The following is a 23,525-nucleotide window of genomic DNA, read 5'->3' as shown; positions in this document are numbered from 1 at the left end:
TTATGAAATTTGATGTACTGAACATCTCATTTTGATGTTAAATAGGTTAAAAGGTTACATAAAAAATAATGAGAAGAACCAGAATAGTGGGAACAAATTAAAAATAAAAGTTGTATCTTTTATTGTTGTGTTCAGATTGTGCTTGGATCCTGTCTCTGCTGATCCTAACCAAATGACCTTATGACTTATGTCATTTAACTTCACCGAACTTCAATTATTTAAATATCTATAAAATATTTATAAAACAGTCTCAACTGTGTGGGATTTTTGTGATGCTTAAAGAAGTTAATAGCATATGGGAAATCATAGGTATTTGTAAAAGGGTCAGCAAAGTGGCAGTTTTGAAGAGGCTGGGTTCCACAGTCATCTAATGCAAGGGTCAGGTTTGTTGAAAAATATTCCTAAAAAATCCCTTAAATCACCCATAAGGTATACAGTACATAGTTTTTGTAATCTCTGTACAAAATAATAAGTGTATATAGATATGTACTATATAAAGAATAATGTGTAAATAAAATCTTTAAAGAAAAAAAAAAAAGCTTTAAAAGGGCACCTGGGTGGCTCAGTGGGTTAAAGCCTCTGCCTTCAGCTCAGGTCATGATCCCAGGGTCCTGGGATGGAGCTCCGCTTCGGGCTCTCTGCTTGGCAGGGAGCCTGTTTCCTCCTCTCTCTCTGCCTATTTGTGATCTCTGTCTGTCAAATAAATAAATAAAATCTTTAAAAAAAAAAAAAAAGAAGAAGGAGAAGAAGAAGAAGAAGAAGAAGAAGAAGAAGAAGAAGAAGAATGTGCACTAGAAAGCTATACAAAAAAAAAAAAAATCTGAAAGGCCGTTTATGAAAAACAGACAGCTCTATTTATTTTTTAATAGGTGGGTGGGGCGTGGGGGTAAGTGGAGAGTCAGGGGGAGAGGGAAAGAGAGAATCTTAATCAGGCTCCATACCCAGCGTGGAGCCCAACACAGGGCTAGATTTCACAACCCTGAGATCACAACCTGAGCCAAAAACAGAAGTCGTCCACTTAACCAACTGAGCCACCCAGGCATCCCAAGACTGCTTTAAACCCTAGTAGCTCATTCAGCATATCAAGATGCTAGGAGATGAGACCCACAGTCAGCCAGTCTGAGGAAAGCAGAGATTGACTTCCCACCTCATACTCGTGCAGGGCTTCTCTCCACTGAGCGGAATGCAGTTGCCATAGTCAAAGTTATTTAAATTTGTTTCCTTCTTTCATTTTTCTGTTTTATACTAAGCATATATAGTTGAATCCACACATTAATGCAATTCAGTATATAATTATTATTCCCAGTTTAGATGCAAAATGCGTTCTCAGGGGAATGTGAAAGAAGTAGAAATCAGGTAGAGTAATTTGGTGTTCAACTGCAGTGATTTTCAATGAACTGCATATTTGTCCTGTTTTCATCTGTATGATTAGTTTTCCCTCCCTTATAACTGTTAGCCTCAGAGATTTATGGCTTTTAAAGGGGGTCCCCTGCTTTGGCTATTTGAGAAAATAATTCATATTCCTCCCTTCAGGAAAAAAGGAAAATTAAGAGTTTATGGTCCTAGGAGTCAGCCTCGAAGGCTGTAAGCTCCATCCTTGCACCCTCCCTCCTGCTCTCCACCATTGCACAGGCTCACATTTTGCAAAACTTGGGGACAAAGAAGAGGTCAAGAATGAATAAGGAAATGGATGCCCACCTTACAAACTTGAGGTGAATAGATAGGATAGAGAGAGTTCAGTTCTAAAAGGGCAAAGCACAGTGCTGGTACATGCAGAGAGAAAATCCTACCATTCATGCGTAGAATATGAAAAGAGGAAGCGAATGTGTGGAGAAAACATCCCAGGGTCTTGGTGAATAATAACATGAAAGTGTTAGGTTGAACCAGACCAGGCATAAGTCATCCAAAATAGTAGGTTGTTCCAGAAGTAATTACCAGATTTTACTCAGGATAAACTCTTATTCTTAATACACTGTAACAATGTGATCTAAAAAAAAGTATGTGATTCTCACGGACAAGTCACAATTTGTAACATTGTTAGGGAATTGAGAGAAGATGGGAAGAGAGAGTTAAAAGAAATGGGTTCATTGCCTGAAGAAGATTGAAGGACAGTTACAACAGCATTCCAAACACAATAACTTTTCTGGGAGGAGTGGCCAGTTGTGTTTTGCTCTTGAACAAGAGACTGTTAGAAGTCTGAATTATAATACTAGGAGCTTTAGTCAGGAAATGATTCCAAGAAGGCTGTCAGAATAGTGCCAGGTTGAAAGAGGAAGCTAGAAAATTCGTCCTTTTCTACAGGACTCTTAAAATACCAAATTCTCCACTGGTCTGAGTATATGTGTGCATGAGGAATGGGGGAAGTTCTATGAACTCCCACAGTCAGCCTATGGGAAGACTTAAGAAAGGAGTCATTGGAAGTGAGGCATGGAGGTGATTATGAACATGATACGTACAAGGGAAGAGATGAGATTTCTTTTTTTTTTTAAGATTTATTTATTTGACAGACAGAGATCACAAGTAGGCAGAGAGACAGGTGGGGTTGGGGGAGCAGGCTCCCTGCTGAGCAGAGAGGCCAATGCAGGGCTCGTTGCAGGCCTCGATCCCAGGACCCTGGGATCATGACCTGAGCTGAAGGCAGAGGCTCAGCCCACTGAGCCACCCAGGTACCTGAGATGAGATTTTTTTTACAAGGATTTGACTTTTCCATTCTTCCTACCTTTCTCCCTCCTCTCCTTTGTAATAGTGACGAGCACTTGGTTTGAAAGTGTAATGGAGACAGGATCAGAGGGACTCTTTGGAAACCACAGTCAGACTCATAAACAGAGTTAACTTTTGTTAGTGAGGAGAGGAGAAAGGGCCAGACATCCAGGGAGAAGCAGGTTAAGAGACCAGGCCACCCCAGGAATGCCTGGGTGGCTAAGTTAGTTGAACATACAACTCTTGGTTTCAGCTCAGGTCATGATATCAGGGGTTGTGGGGTTGAGTCTTGTGTTGGGCTTCATGCTCAGTGGAGAGCCTGCTAGAGGATTTCTCTCCCTCTACTCCTCCCCTAACTCACATGGTAGTTGGGGGGCAGACATGCTCTGTCTCTTAAAAAAAGAGAGAAAGAGAGAGAGAGAGACCAGATGGCCCTGGAGAGACAGAGAGAAAAGCAAAACATAGTTCCCAGGTCCCTGACAACATGCCACATCCCTATTCTATCTCATACATGCCATCTCCAGTCCTGACAAGCCCCAAGCTTTTCCCGTCCTACAGTAATCCTCTTGATTTTGTTTTATAGGAGTTTTTCTAAAAAGTAAGTTTGTGGTGGTTTCTGTTTCTTGACGTCTAAACTGTCCAGACTCAATGATTTCCTGCCCCTCAACACCCATGCCTGCCACTTTCTTCTCTTTCTCCATTCCTATTTTGGAGTCTTGCCATTCCTTTTCTCTTGAGGTCCTAGGTGCTGCTGCTTTTCTCAAATACACTCTTCTCTTTCTGGTCCCATTCCTTTACCTCTGTTCTTTGCCTCTCCCTGCTCTCTCTCCTTGAACTAGCAAAACTTCTCCAGAGCTATCTCTTCCCTCACCCACTTCATATAACAGTTCATTTTGCAGGATTATTACATTTCAAATTCAGCCCTGCTGTTTGGGAATGGAAGATCTCAGGTACCTCCCACTCTGCAGCCAAACTACAGGACACGACCCTGTGTTCTCCAAATTCTGAACTCATTCACCCATCTTCTTCATTATACAGAAAAATCTGGTTATCCAGAGTCCATAATTCATAATTTCATACACGCACACACATACCATTTCTCCACCCCTGTATTTCACTTTGAAAAGAAAGGGGTAAATCCTGGAGGAGGGGGATGAGGGAGAACTTAGGAAATCATACTCAATTTAAAAAACTCAAGTAGTATAGAAGACCTTTGACTAGACATTCATTTATTTGAAAAAAAAAAAAAAAAGACCTGGGAATTTTAATTGAGCACATGATATGGACTATGAGGGAGGTAAATCAGTTTTAAACTACTTAAAGGGGAAAACACACATGTTGTGTGAAGGATATAGGTCCGTCTATGGTCAGAACTAGTGAATGTGTTCAGTAAAGCAAAGCTTCAGCAGAGGTGAAGCAGCCCTTAGCATTGGCAGGATATGAAGATTGGGGTCTTGGTATAATTTATTTAATGAGGCATAAGATGGGTTGAGAGCTGGTCTCAAGTGTTGCAAGTGCTTTTGTATGGAGGAAGGGGCTGGACTGGCTCTTTGATGACCTAGAGAACTAATAGGTAGACCATGCAAGAAAGTAGATCTTGAGCTCATAGGAATGAGGAAGTTGTGCTCATTAGAGCTGCTTTTTTCCCAGAAAGAATCTTCCCAGGAAGAGTCTGGTGCAGACTGAAAAATCCTAAGAATCCTGCCCTGGCAAGACATTAGACATTGGGATTTTGCTGCTCTTTCTTTTATGCTCCAAAATTAACTCATGGTTACAGCAACAAGTGAAATAATACTAAACTGTGGACCCACATCTCAGTGCAATTCCTGTTACTAGTTTGGTGTGTGTCTTTTCATACCTTTCTCTTTGCTTACACAAGCACATATTAACATCAGTAGATGGATAGGATTGGGTTTTGTTTTTACAAAGTTGAGACCTATACACATTACTCCGCTAAGTAATAGTAGCATCTCTTCAGGTCAATCCTTCCTTGAAATAATTGCAGATATTTTCAAGTATGGGTGTACTATAAGTTGTTAAATCATCCTCTTATTGATAGACATTTGGGTTGTTTGTAGATTTTGCCACAGTGCAGTTATAACTAACAGTGCTGCAGTAAGTGTGCACAAACATGTATTATCCCAAGCTACTGTTCGGTTTTTGTAGAATAATATCCATTAAAGTAGGATTTGTTTACACATGAAAAGATGTGTACATTATTTTGTTTTAATACCTACTTCCAGGTCACCTTCTGGAATTTTCTTGCCGTTCATAATCCAGCCAGCAAGTGCCCAATTGCTCCTGTCGTTTCCAGGATAGGGTATTATTAGTCATTGTAATTTTTACCCATCCAAGTAGGGCTACTACAGATGAGGGAATATAGTGTAATTGTTAAGGGTAAGGATGCTCTTGCTAGAATACAGAAGTACCTGTCTCAGCTCTAGCACATGCTACCTGTGTGACTTTAAGCAAGACACATAACTGCTTCGTGTCTGTTATCCTCCTTTGTAAATAGATATGAATACCGACCTCATAAAATTGTTATGTGTTTTGATGAATTAATAGTGATAAACACTTAGAACAGTGAGTGGCATATAGTAAAATTTTTGTAAGTGAAAATTAAAGATTAATAAGATTAATCTTCTATAAGATTAAAGATTCACAGACTTAATTTGCATCTCCTTAATGACTAGTAAGGTTGGCATATTTCTATGTATTTCCTGGTCATTTGGTTTTCACTTTCTCTCAATTTTCTGTTCATATCCTGTGCCCATATTTTTAATGAGTTGTCTTTTCGCCAGTTTTTAGGAACTTTCTATATATTTTGAATGCTGTCATTTTTGTCTTCCATAAATGATTTCCTTCTTGTTTATGTAAAACATCAGAGTGTCTCTTTAAAGTTAACATAAAAACCTCAGTCAGTACAGAACTATAAAAATAATTTAAAACTCGGGGCACCTTGGTGGGTCAGTTGGTTAAGCGTCTGCCTTCAGCTCAGATCATGATCCCAGGGTCCTGGGATTGAGTCCTACATCAGGCCCCCTGCTCAGTGCTTCTCCCTCCCCCTCCCCGCCGCTTCTTATGATCTCTCTCTCGCTCTCTCGCTCTCTCTCAAATAAATAAAATCTTTAAAATAATAATAATAATTTTAAACTCATATAATCTCATACCACTAAAGGTAACCGTTGTTACAAGTTTGTTGTATGGAAACACTTCCATCTAACCCCTCAGATTCATTGGCTGCTCTCAGCCTTGGCTCTACATATTAGTCAGTTAGGGGGCTTTTGAAGTATCATTACTTGGGTTCCACCTCACAGGCATTCTGACTTAACTGACCAGTGGTCAGGCCCAGGTATCTGTTTTTAATAAGAAGTCTCATTCGATTCTGATATGCAGCCAGGAATGGGAACCAGGGGATGCAGTTCTGAAAGGAGATTCGTAAATTAATGGTTCCTAGATCATGGTGTCATTAGTAATCACTACCGCCATCTGTTGGCGGGAGGCAGAACTGACACCATTTAGCTATTTGTATAGCTTTGTGCCTATCTCTTGAAAGGCCATGTTTCAAAGTTCTTCGTACACCTCCATGTCTTTTCAGTGTCATGACTTCTCAGATGTGACTTCCAACTCTACGATTCTTGAAGTAAATATCAGATTTGTATTTATCTTCTTGGTTCTGTATATTCTGCAGTAACAAATGACAGAAAGTGGTCTGATGCTCCTGAGGTGGTGTCTGTCTTTGGTCATCAAAGACTCAGTGATATTTACGCTAATCACTGATAGGAGAAAGTGTGTGGATAGATTTTAGAAATACTCCTATCAATAGCGGTTGAAAACCAAGACAAAAACAGTTTTGTGATTAACCGAACTAATCAGAAATTATACCCTCTTCCCATCCCATCTCCTTCCCCACCTATAAGTGTTAATTGAAATTTTCCCCTACTGGGATATTTTAAGATGTCTCCTTTTTTTCCTGCAGAATTACACAATGTGAAACATCAAGGGAAATAACAGGAAAGGCAGTGAACAGGGAAACATGCTTTGAGAAATAGCAATGTTGGCAGAAAATGGAAGTGTCTGCAAAAAAAAAAAAAAAAGATAAAACTGGCAGAATTACAGGCTGCTGCATGGACTGGTAATTAGATAGCGAGTTTATCTTCTGAGGGAAAGAGATTTTTCCTGTCTTTTCCATAGAGAGGGCAAAAGAAGTCAAAGACACTAAAAGCATGAAATTGTTGGTCTGCCATAAAAACTATCTTTGATGCATTGGGTTTAAAAATATATATATTAATTCCTCGGGCAGTTTTTATGGGTTGTATGTCATTCTTATAGCTGGTAACAGAGGATAAGTCTTCCAAGTACATAAAAGAGTGTGTGTGTGTGTGTGTGTGTATTATATGCATGTGTATATGTATATGAGTATTTATGTCTATATGAGTGTGTGTACATATATCTATACTTTTTAATTCCAAACATCTCTGTGAATAGAAACTCTTTGCTACCTATTGTACAAGTTAATACTGGGTTTCTTTTTTCTATCCTAGATTTAGACATTGTGTCTGATGGGTTTCTTTAGGAGCTGGGTTTTTCAACCTCACAATGGTTGATTTGGGGGCCAGATAGTGATTTGTGGCTGGGGGCTGTCCTGTACCTCACAGAACATTTAGCCTTGTCCTGGGCCTCCACCCACTCGATGCCAGGAGCATACACCCAGCCGTGACAACCAAAACTATCTCCACTCTTGTCCAACAGTAAAATTGGCCACTGATTAGAGGATGCTAGAGTCCTGATCTGGGGAGGTGAGCTTTTACTACCCTGAAAACAATTTACCGAATTCCCCAATCTAAATTAGAGCCCCTATTTTTTTTAATGAAACATTATTTTGTTTCCTCTCTTGAAACCCGGTATGTCTCCTATTACGGCAGTGACAGTTGACAGGATTATCTACCTTGAGACCTTAATGTCTTTCTTCTCTATTCTACTTTAAGTGCCGCAAATAATCTGTTTTGTTCACTCTCTACATGTACCACCGAGAGCAGTGATTGGCACTTCATAAATGTTTGTCAAATGAAAGAATATAATTCTCAGATATTTAAGACATGGAAGCACAAAAGCCTGACTTGGTCCAAAGGGGTTTTTCCTCTAAGGCTTACTTCAATCTACATGACAAAGCCAGTAAAAGAAATCAGGGACATATTGAGGCTGTTGAAGGGTGTGATCAGGGAAATCTAAAAATTATATTATTTGGATAGGATTCCCTGGGGGTTTTGGCGGGCTGGTCTTGAGTGGCAGTTTCATTCTGGAAACAGCTCTGGTCTGTCGCCGAAAACCGGAGCCAACCTATCACTCTTGCTTTCTGAACTCCATCCACCACTGGTCCATGGAGGAAACAAGTTTTTTGACCAGGGCGAGGCTTAATGCTTCATTAATTCTCAGAAAGAACATGCCCCAGGACCAGGAAAGATGTGCCTGTGGAAAATAAACCTCGGTGTAGACAGCGCAAGAGACCTTCACGTGCTGCTTTTCATGTTTTTAAAAAAATGGAATTAAGATGCATATTTTTTTAAATGAAAAATGACTGGCATTCTTCCCACTGAAAATGGGAAGTAATTGAATTTGTTAGTGGTTTATTTTATTTGACAGTCTTTGTACATACTCGATTTGGTTTGTTACACTGAATTACCCTTTAATAATGGGTACACAGAATGCCAGACTCTGCCCCCCAGGTTGGTTTGATAATTGGATGAACGACCATATTGTTCCAGGGTTTTCATGACAATGTGGACAGAAGCTATTTGGGAAAACTCCTAACCAGAAAAGCCTTCAGCTGTTTATTATTTTTTTTTTTCCGATGAAGTTAATTGCTACCCAGTGAACAATCATCCCACTAGCCACTTTTCCTCGGCAATGCCGAGTTCTGTAATCACGACTGAATTCCCTAGGTGGATAGAAGGGATGCCTAAGCCCCAGAGCCAATAGAAAAAGTCCTGAAGTCTTCCTTTAGCAGTCTCTTGAAATGGACCGTATTTCTACAATTGGCAGTTAATGGTAAGAATTCAAATAATAGCATTCATAGTGGCTGAAGCGAGACTGCCAAGTTCAAGGGCAGCTTCACAGCTTGAATGAGCGTTATGACCTCCTGTGCTTCTGCATCCACATCTGGAAGGTGGGAATAATATCAGCACCTTCCTCTTAAGGTCATCGTGAAGGTTCAGTAACAGGATGTACATTAAGTGCCCAACACTGTCCTGCCCAAAGTAGATTTTCCTTAAATGTTTCTTCCTTACTAGATAGTACGCCTCAGGCCCTGTGCTGAGTTTTCTCAAAAAAGCTACTGAGAGTTGCCATGTGTAACATCATGCAAGGGACCGTTCACGTGGCAAAAGGTGAAGAAATTCCCCAAGGCCATGTGGCTGATAAATGGCTCACCCAGGATTCAAGCCCAGGTCTACTTCCAAAATTCTCTGACACCATACAACTGTAGATTTAATGTTTGTGCACCCCCTAGAAGATGTCTGAAAACTTCTGTGCCTTCCTGAACATTTATATGTAGACGACTAAGCATTTTCCATCGTAATGGTAAATAATTACAGAAGATGAGTTCAGGAGTATTTTGAATGTAGGCAGTTTAAAATAAAACCATTATATCACCTTTTTAATGCATCTACTGGAATTTAAATACCACCTTAACTGGATACTCACCAATGTCCATTGAAAGAATATGGGAACAAGTTCTTTAAAAGTCAGAACTTTATATTGCTTTTCTTCTTGAAACATATATTTTCGCTTCCCCCAAATAAATGCTAAAAGCCTTTTTTGATCGTTTCTGCAACAAAAATAGGTACCCCCCCCCCAGAATATATGAAATTCTCTTGTGGATGTAATTGTTTCTAAAATTATTAATAGAATACAGCTGACCTGAGCAACATAAACACATCATTCTGACAAATAATAATTAAACATAAGAAATAAAACTTTATTAGAAATTCATACTATATTGAGCTGGAGCTGGTGACATTTGTGGAGCATAGATTAAAGGCACCATCCACTTATCTCTCCCAGAAGTGTTTATACCTTGGCTAGTGTACCACAGTAGGATTGGAGATGGGTGAATGCATGTCTTCTCTATTTTTCTTTTGCAAAGAGAAAGAGATAGGCTGTGGGTATCTCCTGAGATGATTTGCTTTCAGCAAGGAAAATATGTGGAAGTTAGATAAGGGGAAATGGTTGCCTTTTAATTTTTTTTTAGAGTGGGGGAGGGGAATAGGATAAGGGTGAGAGAGAATCCGAAGTAGGCTCCACACCCAGTGTGAGCATAGACTCGAAACCCTCAGATCAGATTTTGACCTGAGCCAAAAATCAAGAGACAGGCACTTAACTGACTGAGCCACCCAGTCTCCCCAAAATGGTCACCTTGAAAACTGTTCCATATAGTTGTTGGGAAGCCATCACATACTCCTGTTTAAAGATGGCTGCTCTGCCACAAAGCTATATTGTTTGGGAACAAGGATCGTTACAGGAGGACCCAGTGGCTCTCCCATTTTCAGGCTGACCTACTCAGTCTTCCTTGACACTGAAGAAGTCTGGCTTTATCCTAAACTCACAGTAATTATCATTGGAGAGCGTGAAGGATTTCCTTGAAGAAAGCCCAGAGAGACACTTGGTGGCAAACTTGAAGTGAGGCTTGCATCCATGACTTCCTAGGTTCTCCACCTGCCTAACCATTTATTGCTTCTGGATGGAAGAGTAAAATCACCCCAGATTCTCCGCCCAGCCTTACACCTATGGTCCCAAACACCAGGGTCACAGTTTCCTTGCACCAAGGAGGAGGTAGACAGCTCTCCTCTCTTTCTTTTCCATGTTGAACAGCCGTGGTTTCAGCTTCCCCAAAGGACTTGTTAGGAGCAATGAGAAAGGGTAGGCGGTTGTGTTTTATCTGCCTCCAGAAAGAATCTTAAGGACCCTCTGTGTGCTATCTGCCTGGCATGTAATAATGTTTATTGAAGGTTCTATCTGGGCCCAGTGTGTGGTCATGACATTGCTCTGTGTCCTCCCTAAGTGAGGACATGGAGCACATAACCCATGACTGTCCTTTGGCCTATCAGTCCCAATATGAAATGTTGGTATCTCAGTATCTCCACTATTGGGAGAGTGGTGGGGAGCGTGTGTTGAACAATGAGAAGGAGATATGGAACAAGCATGGAGGTAAACTGATAGCAGTTTTCTCAAAAGGCCCCATAATGTCGATTATGTCATGCGTGCTTAACAACCAAGGGTGTTCAAATGCGTGCCTGCTGGACTCCAACATATTTGACCCGAGCTTACCGATCAGCTGAAATCCATTCACATCCTTCCACACCTGACCCCCCCCCCCTTCCTTCCCCACGACTCCATCTTCTTTCTGTTCTGTAGCTCCTCTCGGGCCATCTCTGCTCTCTGAGCCTTGCCTCTAGTCTGTCAGCTTGCTGGGGCACTGGAGGTTGCCATGGTAAACACAGCTGTTGTTTTTTCTCTGTAAAGAGTCGGTGCTCAAAGGCATGGGGGTCCTCACCTCTAGCCTCTTCCTGCTGTGCGTTTTCACAGATGTCGTTTCAAGTGGGGGCCGCAGGGGCTGCAGGATTCTGCACAGCTTCCCCTGTGTGTCTCTGAAGGCTTCATGACCCGCCGACGCCCGCCTCGGTGTCATGGAAGATTGTGAAGAATCACCCGTGTGGTCACCAAATAAGCCCAATGACAGCAACATTCATTTTGTTAGTAAATGGGTTCTGGGGACTGAAAGATGATCTTGTATGTTCCAAGAGGAGGGACAGGAAAGATAATGAGAAAGGAGCTGAGGCGGGAAGACTAAAGGCCAGGTGGGGAGAGATGGAAGGAGTGGTGAGAGAGGGAGAGTGAGCAAGGAGTTTCTGAGCAGGAAGGCGAGTGTGTTGGACGGCTCCCCGAGTCTCCTTCAGCCTCCCAGTCACGTCTGTGATGCAGCACAGACTACTGACCCCACGTCTGCTGCCATTGCTCCCTTACAGACTCCTCTCCAGCCACAAAGATCCCTTGCTGTTCCTCCTGTACTGTAACCTCAAGTGCCAATGTCACACTCCCCCCCCCCCTTCCCTCATGGGCTCCAACTTTCACACCTGCTCTTCCCTCCATCGGGAATGCTGTTCCCCAGACAGCCGTCAGCTCCCTCCCGCACTGCATTCTGGTCTTCCCTCAAAAGCCATTCCTCATCCACACCCACCCACTTCCCCAGTTCAGGCACTCTTCATGTCTCATACAGAGGGGGTACTTGAGCCCATCATTAAGTCACGGCCACCCTCCCCCAGAAACACGTGGAGTCACACACTGGTGCACACGTTCTTCGTTTTCTGTTTTCTCCTGTCTGAGCTTCTGCATGGGCTGGTCCCTCTGAGTACAGCATAACCCCTCCCTTCTCCACCCCCCATTCTGCCTGATGGAGTCCTGCGAGCCCTTTGCACCCTGCCCGGTTTCATAACCCTCTCCTTCTGAGGTCTGCCTTGACCTCCCCAGGTGGACACAGAGCCCATTTGGCCAACACGGCCTGGGCGGTGCCTAGCGGCCTCCATCACAGCACAGATCTCCTGCCCTGAAATGTCTCTTTACTTGTCTCAGTCCCACATACCCCACTGTGCTCTTCCGGGGCCCAGAATCGAGATTGACCGACGGCTTAGACTCCAGAGTCAAGCGTGCCAGCCATGCCTACCAGCTGTGTGACTTGCCACAAATTCCTTAACCTTTCTGGCCTCAGTTGTCTCATCTGTACAACAGGGATCGTAATACCTACCAAGCTAAATCATAGAATACTCATGAGAATTCGGTGATGAATTGCTGAAATGTTTAAACCTGCTAAGCAGTCAACTGGGTGAGAAGATAGTGAGGACGCGTGAAATCTGAGGTGGGGGGCGTGGAAGGCCTCTCTCGGGGGGTGATATTGAACAAAGACCTCAGCGAAGAGGAGGAGGAGCCATGTGGTTCTCTGGGCTCTTTGCACCGCCCTAATATTACAGATGAGAGCTCTGTCAGCTTTCAGCAGGTTGCACTCTGACTCTGATCTCTTGGGACGTGGCACCCTCTCCAGCTAATCTTCTAATACAATGCTGGCTGTCTTGCCAACGGGGCTGACGTGCTCCTCCCTCAGAACGAGGCTCGGGACAATGAAGGGAAACAGAATGCAAGTGCAGGAGGAGTAGGAGGCACCTGAGGGAGGGGCGTGAAGGGCATCCCGCGGCCCTCTGGGGCCTGGGGATGCTTTTCTCATTTCAAGCACGGGGCAGCCTGGTCTCAGCTGATTTGAGCCTCACCCACCACAGCCAGCATGGCTTGGAAGAGAGACTTTGACCTACAAGCTAAAGGTCTTGGCTCGATCCTGGGTTTTGTCCAGTTTTTGTCTTGACACTTGGCAGAAAGGGGGCTCTGGTCCTATGAAAATGGTTCGGGCAAGTGGTTTGGGGGCAGAAGCAGCTCTGGGATGGAAGGGAGAAACCCAGACTGTGCTGGCAGCCCCTCTCTGGGGGACTGGACAAAGCACTTCACCTCGGCGGGTCCTGATTCTCTCATCAGCACGTGGTAGGTACTGCCTGGGCCAGTTGTTTTCACCCTTGCCTTATTCACAGAAATACTTATTTAAGCAAGATATGATTGGGAATCCCAACGGACTGTCAAGGGTGATGAAGGAGGTAAAACCTAGACAGCCAGGGCTCTCATTAAATTCCCATCCCCCTCATGCGTGCGCACACACGCGGCCACACACACGCGTGCACACACGTGCGTACACACACACAGGATGGTCCTTGGGAAAGGCTCTAAGCACCCTTCCAAGATTCATTGTTCCGTGAGTCACTGTCACCTCGCCATAGCACAGAGTCCTTCCAGAGTATTAGGCTGAACCATACGCAGTTACGGAGATTTGATGATTTTTGACCTGCAAAAATGACAATTTCTTATTTCCCTCTAGTAGTTCCGTCTGCAGTAGTGTGCTCACTCAGGAACCACACTGCCTCGGTTCAGCCTCTCGACTTACTGTCCATGTGACTTTGGACGGGGTACTTTAGCTCCCTGAACCTTCCCTAGGAAATGGGTGAACAGAAGAATCTTCCTTGGGGCCTCTGCCCCGAGAAGGCAGAGGGCTAAATGAAGCAGAGCCCTGGACTCAGGGCGGGGGTGGGGGTGGGGGTGCTCTAACACAGCGACTGGCACAGGACATGGAAGCCCTCCATGAATGTCGTACAGAGAAGGCCCTGACGAGTGCCGGTGGGTCCAACTCAGAGCACAGTGCCCGGCTCTTCTTCCTGTCTGGCCCAGAAGGCACTAGGTAGCCAGAGCAGTTGGCAAGCACGGTCCCAATGGGGCTTCCTGATGGGCTTGCCGTCCAGCTTGAACCAGACCTCTTCCTTCCTGTGAGGGGCATCATCAGGCAGTGGCCAGACCTCGCCCCGGGCATGGGAATGGTGCCGGACTAGCGTGAATGATATTCTTCCCTCTGCCTTATCTGGGGGAAGCATCAGAGGCTCCCTCCCCAGACACCTCCACAGAGCCTTCCCCATTAAGTGGTACATCATGGAATATGTCAGCCTGAATTAGCAGGCAGCCCCGTCACGTTAAGCTGATGCTCTGGGCTGGCAGTTCCCACTTTGTAATGCCTCTTGATCCCGGCTGTCACGCTCCCTCCCTGTCACCACAGCCACGGGAAGCCTCTGCAGACAATGCGCTGTAATGAAGGAGGCTCAGTGAGGACAGGAGGAGGAGCCACGGGAAGTCCTTGCAGATTCCATTTCTTCTGTGGCCCTGGGGAGTCCGCTTTGAGCTCTGCTACATCTGGGGGTGGGGGGGGTGGGCAGAGGAAGCACAGGTAGCCCTCCAAAGCACCAGGTGGGGAGCTCCTTTATGACACACTACAAAAGCGTGGCATGTGTTTTTGAAAGCACACAGAGTCGTCCCCCCCGTTCAAATACCAGGAACACCTACAACATCATATTGAGGTTGCTAGAGGCAGCTTAACTGTAAACCTCATGGACTACCACTACAGTTACTACTATCAGTAACGCTGTCGGTTCCGCAAATACTAGTGCTGGGTATTCGTGTCACATCTGGACCATTCATCACTTCCTGTCACATATGATACATGAGTGTGGTGGGAGACGGTGGAAGGAACGCCAGCTCTGCAGTCAAGTAGGCTCTCATATTAAATTCTGACAATGCCTCAGAGCCCCCACAGCCTCCTCTAGCTGGGCAGCCCTGGGCCAGTGACTTCAACTCTCTGAACCTGAGCTTTCTCCTTGTAATAGTACTCCCACTAGTACCTATTTCACAGAGCTGGTGAAAGAATTCCCAGGAACGATGTATGAAGAATGATTGACACAGAGGAATAAATGCCCAATAACTATTTGCGAGGAGAGTTCCCAAGAGCAGAGACATTTTTTTAATCCATTACGAAGTCTTGATTTGGATGCACCCTTCACTGGTGTTGATAGTGTATCATCTTCCTTTCCAACTTTTTACTTCGTTTGTCCTCTAACTTGTACTCCACCATACATCAGGAATGATCGCATCAAAAGTTTGATCATACCACAGTCATTGAAAGTCTTTTCATTTCTGCCCATTTCTCTAAAGATAATAGCAAAAATCTTTTGGAGGTGGGGGTCTTGCCTGTGACCTCTCCTGTTACTTCAACTCTTACCAAGGTTCCCATCACTCCCTCTGTCTCACCCACATTGACCTATCAGCCCTTCATTCCTGTCCTACCCCAACCACAGGACCTTTGCATGGGCTGTTTTCTCCAGCTGGAACATTCTTCTCTCCCCTCCTGGGCTAGTAAACATCTTCTCATCCTTCACAGTTATCCATCCCAAACTTCCTTAGCATCAGCTCTCCAGAACTCTCTGGCCATTTTAAATCCCCCCTTGCATGATATCCTCTCCTTTGGGACACTTACTGCATTTTATTGTGACATGACTTTGTATTTACCTCCTCCATCTAGACCAGCTGGATGAAGGCAGGAAGTGTCTGGTTTTGCTCACCAGTTGGATCCTCCCGGCGCTTGCAGTCAAATGCTCTACCACTGCCCCCAGGACCTTGTATATAGCCTAATAAATGTCTCTCAAGGGCGAGAAGGAGGGAGAACAAGAGGATATATTATCTCCACAGATCCCAACTACCCTTCCTGATAACTAGGGGTATTACTGTTAATCACCCATGGTCACACAGCCTTTAGGCATGTCATAAATCTGTGATGAGAACCCAGGTCTTATAGTTCTTGCCATCCCTAAGCGTATGCTCTAAAACCATCATCCATAATTGGGGGGGAGGGCTCACAAAGCTTACCCTCCCCTCCCTTTCCTGGTGTTCGGAGGATTCCTAGTTCTTCCTACATCCACGCCGCCTGTCTAGCACCACAGCAATAGAGTACTCTTATTTTATTTTTATAAAATAAAAAGATTTTATTTATTTATTTCACAGAGATCACGTTATTTATTAATTTCACCACCAGAGATCACAAGTAGGCAGAGAGGCAGGCAGAGAGAGGGGGAAGCAGGCTCCCTGCTGAGCAAAGAGTCCATGATCCCTGGACCCTGGGATCATGACCTGAGCTGAAGGCAGAGGCTTTAACTAGGCTTTAATCTACTCTGATTCTTCTGAATTATTTATCTGATTTTAAAACTCTCAAAAGTTCGAAGGAGCTAATCTCCTCCAAGACTGAACTGGGATGAGTATACTTCACAAAACGTAACCTTTGTTTCTGCCCTCTTCCCCTCACCCGCTGGGCTGAAACAAATCCAGAACTGAAGTCTTAATTGAGCACCTGCAAACGAATCAGTCAGCAAGTCCACTCAGTTGCAAGAGATGACTTCCTTGAAATCGTTTTGGTCCTTTAACTTTCTTGTTTCTGGTAAAGGATCACATCTGTGTTTTCTGTTTGTTTTGTATTGTTTTTAGTCTGTCCCTTGTCAGGCACTGGTAGGTTCTCTCTCACTTTCTCAGGAGCCAGTTCACCTGGGTGTAGTCAGAAGTGCCCTTGAATTCAAAGAGGGAGTCAAAAGAGCATTGCGTCTTTGTTCATATTTGCCAGGAAGAGCTTCATGTGTTGGAATCGATGTAACTGCCTGATTCTTTGGCCTATGGGGAAGAAGACATTTGCTCAAATATTCTTATTCACTCATTCAACAAATAATCACTGAGTACACTTTATATATCAGTAAGATGACCATATACTTTATTGTCCAAACTAGGACAGTTTTGATGTGGAAGTAGATATTATGTGGTTGGTACATGAAGGCAACAGGTATAAACCAAGATTTTCCCAGGTAAAACAGGATGTCAATGAGTGCTCTATATGCTAATGGCTGAATTTGGGCTCTTAGAATCTTAGGTGGTGATATATTTTCCCAAAATGCCCTTAAAGATTGGAGAAAAAGCCAGGATGGGATCTAGACCTCCTAAGCTCTGTGGTATAAATGTAGATCAAAGTTGAACTAGATATTTCTGAAACTTGCCCACAACTTCCTTCTTATTTAGTTTTTTATTTTTATTTTTTTATAATTTTTTTTCAGTGTTCCAAGATTCATTGTTTATGCACCACACCCAGTGCTCCATGCAATACATGCCCTCCTTAATACCCACCACCAGGCTGACCCATCCCCCCCCCCCCATCCTCCTCCCCTCCAAAACCCTCAGTCTGTTTCTCAGAGTCCACAGTCTCTCATGGCTCATCTCCCCCTCTGATTTCCCCTAACTCACTTCTCCTCTCCTTCACTTACCCCACAAGTAAGTGAAGCCATATGATAATTGACAACTTCCTTTTTAAACTACACTTCTTTTTTTTTTTTTAAGATTTTATTTATTGATTTGACAGAGAGAGACACAACAAGAGAGGGAACAAAAGCAGGGGGAGTGGGAGAGGAAAGAAACAGGCTTCCCGCTGAACAGGGAGCCCGATAGTGGGCTCGATCCCAGGACCCTGGGATCATGACCTGAGCTGAAGGCAGACGCTTAACGAGTGAGCCACCCAGGTGCCCCATTATACTTCTTTTTGAAACAAACAAGCGAGCAGCTTGGAGCAACAGCTCTGGGAGCTAAGGACAGCACTGTAGATTCTCAGTTCAGTGACCCTAGGATGAGGCCCCCTAGAGCAGCCAGGTAAAAACGCTCAGAGCCTATAAAGGATGAAATTGCCCATGAGGGCTAAGTGATGGTGACATCTTTTGAGAAGGATGTAAAACTGAAAGGAATAGACCAAAAATAAATAAATAAATAAAACTAAAAGCAGCAGAGGAGACAGAAACCTGGGATTTATCAGTCTACTTCTCTAACTTCAAGTTTTTAACTGTGGTCATGATTTTGTGTGTATGGTGAAGGACATAAATGTGCACACGTTTTCCCTGGTGAAGAGCTTTGGTTCTGAAGTGATCTGTTTCTCTTCCATCCCAGGTGCCTGTCCTGAGACCCATGGACCTGATGGTGGAGGCTACCCCACGAAGAGTATTTGCCAACGCACACACATACCACATCAACTCTATATCAGTCAACAGCGACTATGAGACCTACATGTCAGCTGATGACCTGAGGATTAATCTCTGGAACTTTGAAATAACCAATCAAAGTTTTAGTATCCTTTCCTGGGGGCCAATAACCAGTTGGCTTGAATCCTAAGTATTCAGGTATGTTCAGGCTTGGGGGGAAGTAGAAGAGAAAGAAGCCATCGCTACCACTGCTCCTAGCAGTTGTGGAGGGCTGTTCCCTTTTCAATTGTGTCGGCATCCATCCTTCATCCTAACAAACTTAGAGAAGTATTGAATTACTGACGTAGTAGTCCCACGTTGCCTCTGGGTTGGAACTCGGAGTCAGTTCATTGGCATAGAGACATTCATGTGTCGTGAACTCAAGTCAGTTGCAACTTTATCAACTATAAGATAAGACCCCAGAATTCAGTTAGTGTTCCTTCCTCTTGTGAAAGGATTTGTAAATGGCCTCTATGGGCAGCAGGTACTCATGAGATGGTTTTCGTTTTATCGACATGGTAAAATAATACTGGCTGCTATTTATTGAATTTGAAGCACTACAATAGGAGCTTCATGCATTGACTCTCATTTTGAGAAGTGCATTTATTGTAATTTTACAGATTGATGAATTTCCACAGAGCACACCTGTATAACCAGCATCCAGATCAAGAAACTAAACTGTGTTAGCAACCCTCACGTCCCCATCATGCTTCCTTCTAGTCCCCATACACCAAAAGTATATTTGATATAACAATCCCCTAATGTAAATATTACTGTCCCCTATTTAGCTAAAATCCAGCAACATCAAGAAAATTGTTGAATGAGCGTCTGAGCCAACATTCTAATTCCATTACAATGAGTCTCTGTTTCATAATATGGATGGGTCATTTATTCCCTACCTCTCCTGTGGTCCATCCCACCACAACCCTGACTCCTCACTTGAATTCCCATTCTCAGGTAATGATTTCTCTATCCAGGCTGCTGAGCACCTGACCTGGGAGTCAGTATGGATTTTTTTCTCTCAGTCACCAACCTCCTTATCCCCAACCCAATCTATGAGTCCCACTAGTGCTTACTCTGAAGTATATCTCAGATCAGCTACTTGCTCTCTCTCCCTCTCCACTCCTGCTACCGTACACAAGCATAGGCCACTATCCCTTCCTCTATGTGACTACAGTAATCTCCTGTTTAGTCTCCTTTTTTTCTTGATCTTCTACATAGTTCATGTTCCCATAAAAGAGTGGACCTTTCGGTATTTAATTCAGATTTCATTCTTCCCCTGCTTAAGACACTCTAATAACTTCCCAGTGAATTTAGAATAAAACCCAAGTTCTTTACCTTGAACTATAGGATTCTCTATGGTCTGGTCCCTACCTCCCTCTTTGATATCCTGTCATATCACTCTCCCCGAATTCACTCTGCTTCAGCCAACTCATCTCTTTTCTGTTCCTGGATAAACCTTGTTCTTATGTCTCTTCTTTGTATTTGCTGTCCCCTCTTTCTGGAATACTCTGTCCCCAGAGTTCACATGGCTAACTACATCCCATTGTTCACATTTCAAACTCATGACACCTCCTCAGTGGCCCTTTTCCCATTAACTACCAAGTAGCCACCAATAGCCCTCTATGCCTCTTATCTTCACAGTACATACCACTATTTGAAATTGTGTGCGTGTGTGTATTTTGGATTTCCCCATGTTTAAATGTAAATTCTATGAGAGAAGGGGCTTTATATGATCCATTCCTGTATCTGAGTACCTAGAACATTCTGAGATACAGAAAATGCCGTTTTGATTAGCCAGGGCAAGTTTGAAGTGTGATAGATCACTGAAATGGAACTATCCAGTAGACAGTTGATTGCTTTTTTTTAAGATTTACTTAGAGAGAATGAGCTAGGGGAGGGGCAGAGGGAGAGGAACAAGCAGACTCCCTAGTGAGCAGAGAGCCTGAGCCAGAGCTCAATCTCACAGCCCCGGGATTGTCACCTTAGCTGAAACCAAGAGTCAGATGCTTAACTGACTGAGCCGCCCAAGTGCCCCAGTGATCATGAAATTTAAGCTGGAAATTTCACTTAAAGAGTACGTTTGTTATAGTAAAGCTATGAATCTTTTGATAAAAATAGACTACATAGTGTCTCAAACACAAAGAAGATGATTTCTGTTATAAAGTCCATTATGATCATCCCCACCAAAAAGCAACCTCCTCCAAACTGTGAATCAAAGAAAGAAGCTTCCATCTTGCAGCTCCCCACTGTCACCAGCCTGACCTGCGGTCAAGACAACAAAAGGAAATATTGTAGAGAACCCCACACAGGAGGCTCTTTTGGGCCAGGCCCTCAAATAGCATGAATCCCATTGGTTAGAAGTCAGTTACATGTCTACCTCTAACTGCAAAGCACGCTGGGAAATGTAGTGTAGCTATGTGTGTTTAAAAATATATATATATTGACCTGGTTTTGGTACACAGCTAGCTAGTCTCCACCACAGAAAATTGCTTGATAGTTGCCCAAGGCTTTTTTTCCCTTACGTCTTTATTTAAATAGCAGTTAACTTACAGTGTTATATTAGTTTCAGCTGTACAATATGGTGATTCAACACTTGCATAAGTCACCCAGTGCTCATCACGACACTCCTTAATGTCTATCATCTATTTCACCCATCCCCCACTCACCTCCCCTCCAGTAACCATTACTTTGTTCTGTATATGGAAGAGTCTGTTTCTTGGTTTGCCAAGGTCTTCTAAGAAAGGCAGTTTAAGCAAGCAATGACAGTGATGGAGGCACTAAGACCTGATCCTCAGGACCATGACTGGCACCTCCTGTTGGTCACGGAGCAGACTCTACCTACTATCTGAGCCTCAGAAGACCTGCCTACAGATTTTGTCTGGAAGTTCAGCTGCAAATAGGATGAATGTGGGTTGTGGTTCCCTCTCTCCCTTTACACCTCCTCCAAGAGCCAGGAATCTGCTTGGTCTCAGCTGTTGTCTCTCTGAGCGCCTGCTGTCCCCAATCTAGGTGACATGTTTTCTGGATTTGCCTCTAGGCCTTCAAGAGGGAGGGGGGTTTCTTTAGGCATTTGGGGAGACAGATGCCTTGGGGAGAATGCAAAGGGGAAATATTAATAGCACAATTTAGGTTATATTCTGCAGATGTGTGACAGCCTGCCAGATGCCGGCATACAAATGAGACTGTGCCACTCACCCTGAAAGCAGCCGTATGTAAAATCATCGTCGTCATCATGAGGATGATGATCACTGGTATCTATTCAGTTCTTTTTAACCACACCGCCTTAAGTGCTGAGCTGACGGTACAAACTGGGACCCTTTTGCCTCTTGTCACTGAAGTGTAGCCACCTCTGAGGGAGGATGCGGCCAGCTTTCAAAACACCCTCAGAAAAACACCAGCCAGCAGGCAGCTCTTATTAAATCACACAGTGTTTAGCGCCATTTCCATGATGCCTCTTATCCACTACAAAGGCTGGAAAACGTGGTTCAGGTTAGAACGCTGGGGGTTCCCGGAGCATGGTAGGAGTACTATGGGGATGGTAGTGAAGGGGCTTCTAAGCACGATGGGGCCTTTCTTTGTTTTCAGAATTAGCATTTATGACCGTGATGACTAGAAAAATAGAACTATCATATCAGTCTGATGATTTCATAGATCCTGAAAAATCCACTTAAGTTACAGAGGAAGTATATGTGAAGAAAAGTGAATAGTAAGACAAGCGGTCTTGCAGTCTGGTTAAAAAATAGTCATGACTTCCCCTGCCTGGCATTTGGTGTGACACTGGCATTATGGTTGAGAACACAGGCTGTGGAGTCCTAAAAGTTCTAGAAGCTCTCAAAGTCCTAAAGTTCACTCTCAGCTCTACCACTTGCTGAGTATGGAAGCTTTAACATGGTTCTTAATTTATCCGGCCCTCTGTTCCATGATCTTTAGAGAGGAGCTCTGTCAGAGAGGATTGTGAGAACTTTTTAAAAGATTATATTTTATTTATTTATATTTGAAAGATTTATATGTTTAATATGTGTATGTGGATAAATTTTATATATACAATTGACCCTTCGACAGCAGAGGTTTGAACTACACCGGTCCACTTACACACTGATTTTTTTTTTTTATAAATGCAGTACAGTACTATAAATGTATTTTTCTCTTCCTTATGATATGCTTAATAATGTTCTCTTTTCTCCAGCTTGCTTTATTGTAAGAATACAGTTTATAATTATATATAGCATACAAAATATGTGTTAATCAACTTAGGTTATCAGTAAGGTTTCTGGTCATCAGTAAGGTATTCGTCATTAAGATCTAAGGGAGCCAAAATTTACATGTGGATTTTTGATAGCACAGGTGTCTCTGGCCCTAGTCCCCACATTGTTCAAGGGTCAACTGCATATAAAATATATCCATATATGTGTATATACCTATATATGTATGTATGTATATGGACACATATAATGCTTGTACATATATGCATACAGAATCATATATGCTTAGGTCAGTGCCCTGCTAAATGAGCGATCAGCAGGTTTCAAAACGAGGATGATCATCATGGGAAGAACAAGGAAACTAAAAAAGTTGAATGATAGTATAGTGGATTCTATTCTGCTTCATGCATTGTCTGGTCTTCTCCATTCTAGACTCCTCCTTCGGTTTTGCAGTTGAATGCTCTTTTCAAGATGTTGCTCATTCTACTCTAGATCCCACATGCTTGCAGGATCTCCGAGGCCCAGGGCCTTGTGTTTAATACCAGATCAGATTGTATCATTCCTGGCCTCATGACAGCTTGAATCCTCTCCCTTCCCTCCATAGCCAATCTGTCCTTGTCTTATATAACAGGTTCTGTCTTGAAATGGTCAGACCGTGTGGCCTTAATGGGTTAACTACTTTAGGATAATAATAACAACTCATTGCTAGGGTAGTGACTTTCTAAGGCAAGAAACAACCCTAATTTTCAAATTAGTTTTCTGTGGTATGCTTCAGATACTTAGAACTCTCTCCTCAAGATTAAGAATGAGTTCACCGGGCCTTTACTAGTCCAATATGGGAGCTATTAATAGGCTCCTGTCAAGTGAAAGTAAAGAGAACAGCCCTCAACAACTGGATAGTGGGTACCTAGTTTGTGCCCAGCACTGCACTTAGGCCATGGGGATAGAAAAAGTGAAAAGAAATTTCCTGCTTTCAGAATGATATTCATCAAATAATCACTCCCTCCTGCCACATGCCCTTTGTACATGCTAGACCAATCTCCCCTGACCTCTTTTTAATTACAAACAGAAGAAAGCCCTGTGAGGAAAGGAAATACAGTTGTGTGAATGC

At 43.4% G+C, this 23,525-nt stretch overlaps 1 protein-coding gene across 3 annotated transcripts in view; it reads left to right on the top strand.

Moving 5' to 3' along the window:
- The window catches only part of LOC111156936 (protein phosphatase 2 regulatory subunit Bbeta), a 432,155-nt gene that overhangs the window by 350,022 nt on the left and 58,608 nt on the right, over positions 1-23,525 (top strand). For all 3 annotated transcript variants that reach the window (XM_022518093.1, XM_022518092.1, XM_022518090.1), the window contains one exon: positions 18,139-18,316. In XM_022518093.1, coding sequence (XP_022373801.1) covers positions 18,139-18,316 — 178 coding nt within the window. The remainder of the gene's footprint in view (positions 1-18,138; positions 18,317-23,525) is intronic.

The sequence above is a fragment of the Enhydra lutris genome, unplaced genomic scaffold (assembly GCF_002288905.1).
Source record: "Enhydra lutris kenyoni isolate GAN:26980312 unplaced genomic scaffold, ASM228890v2 scaffoldscaffold50, whole genome shotgun sequence".
Taxonomy (NCBI): Eukaryota; Metazoa; Chordata; class Mammalia; order Carnivora; family Mustelidae; genus Enhydra; species Enhydra lutris.
This window is presented reverse-complemented; position numbering and strand designations above follow the sequence as displayed.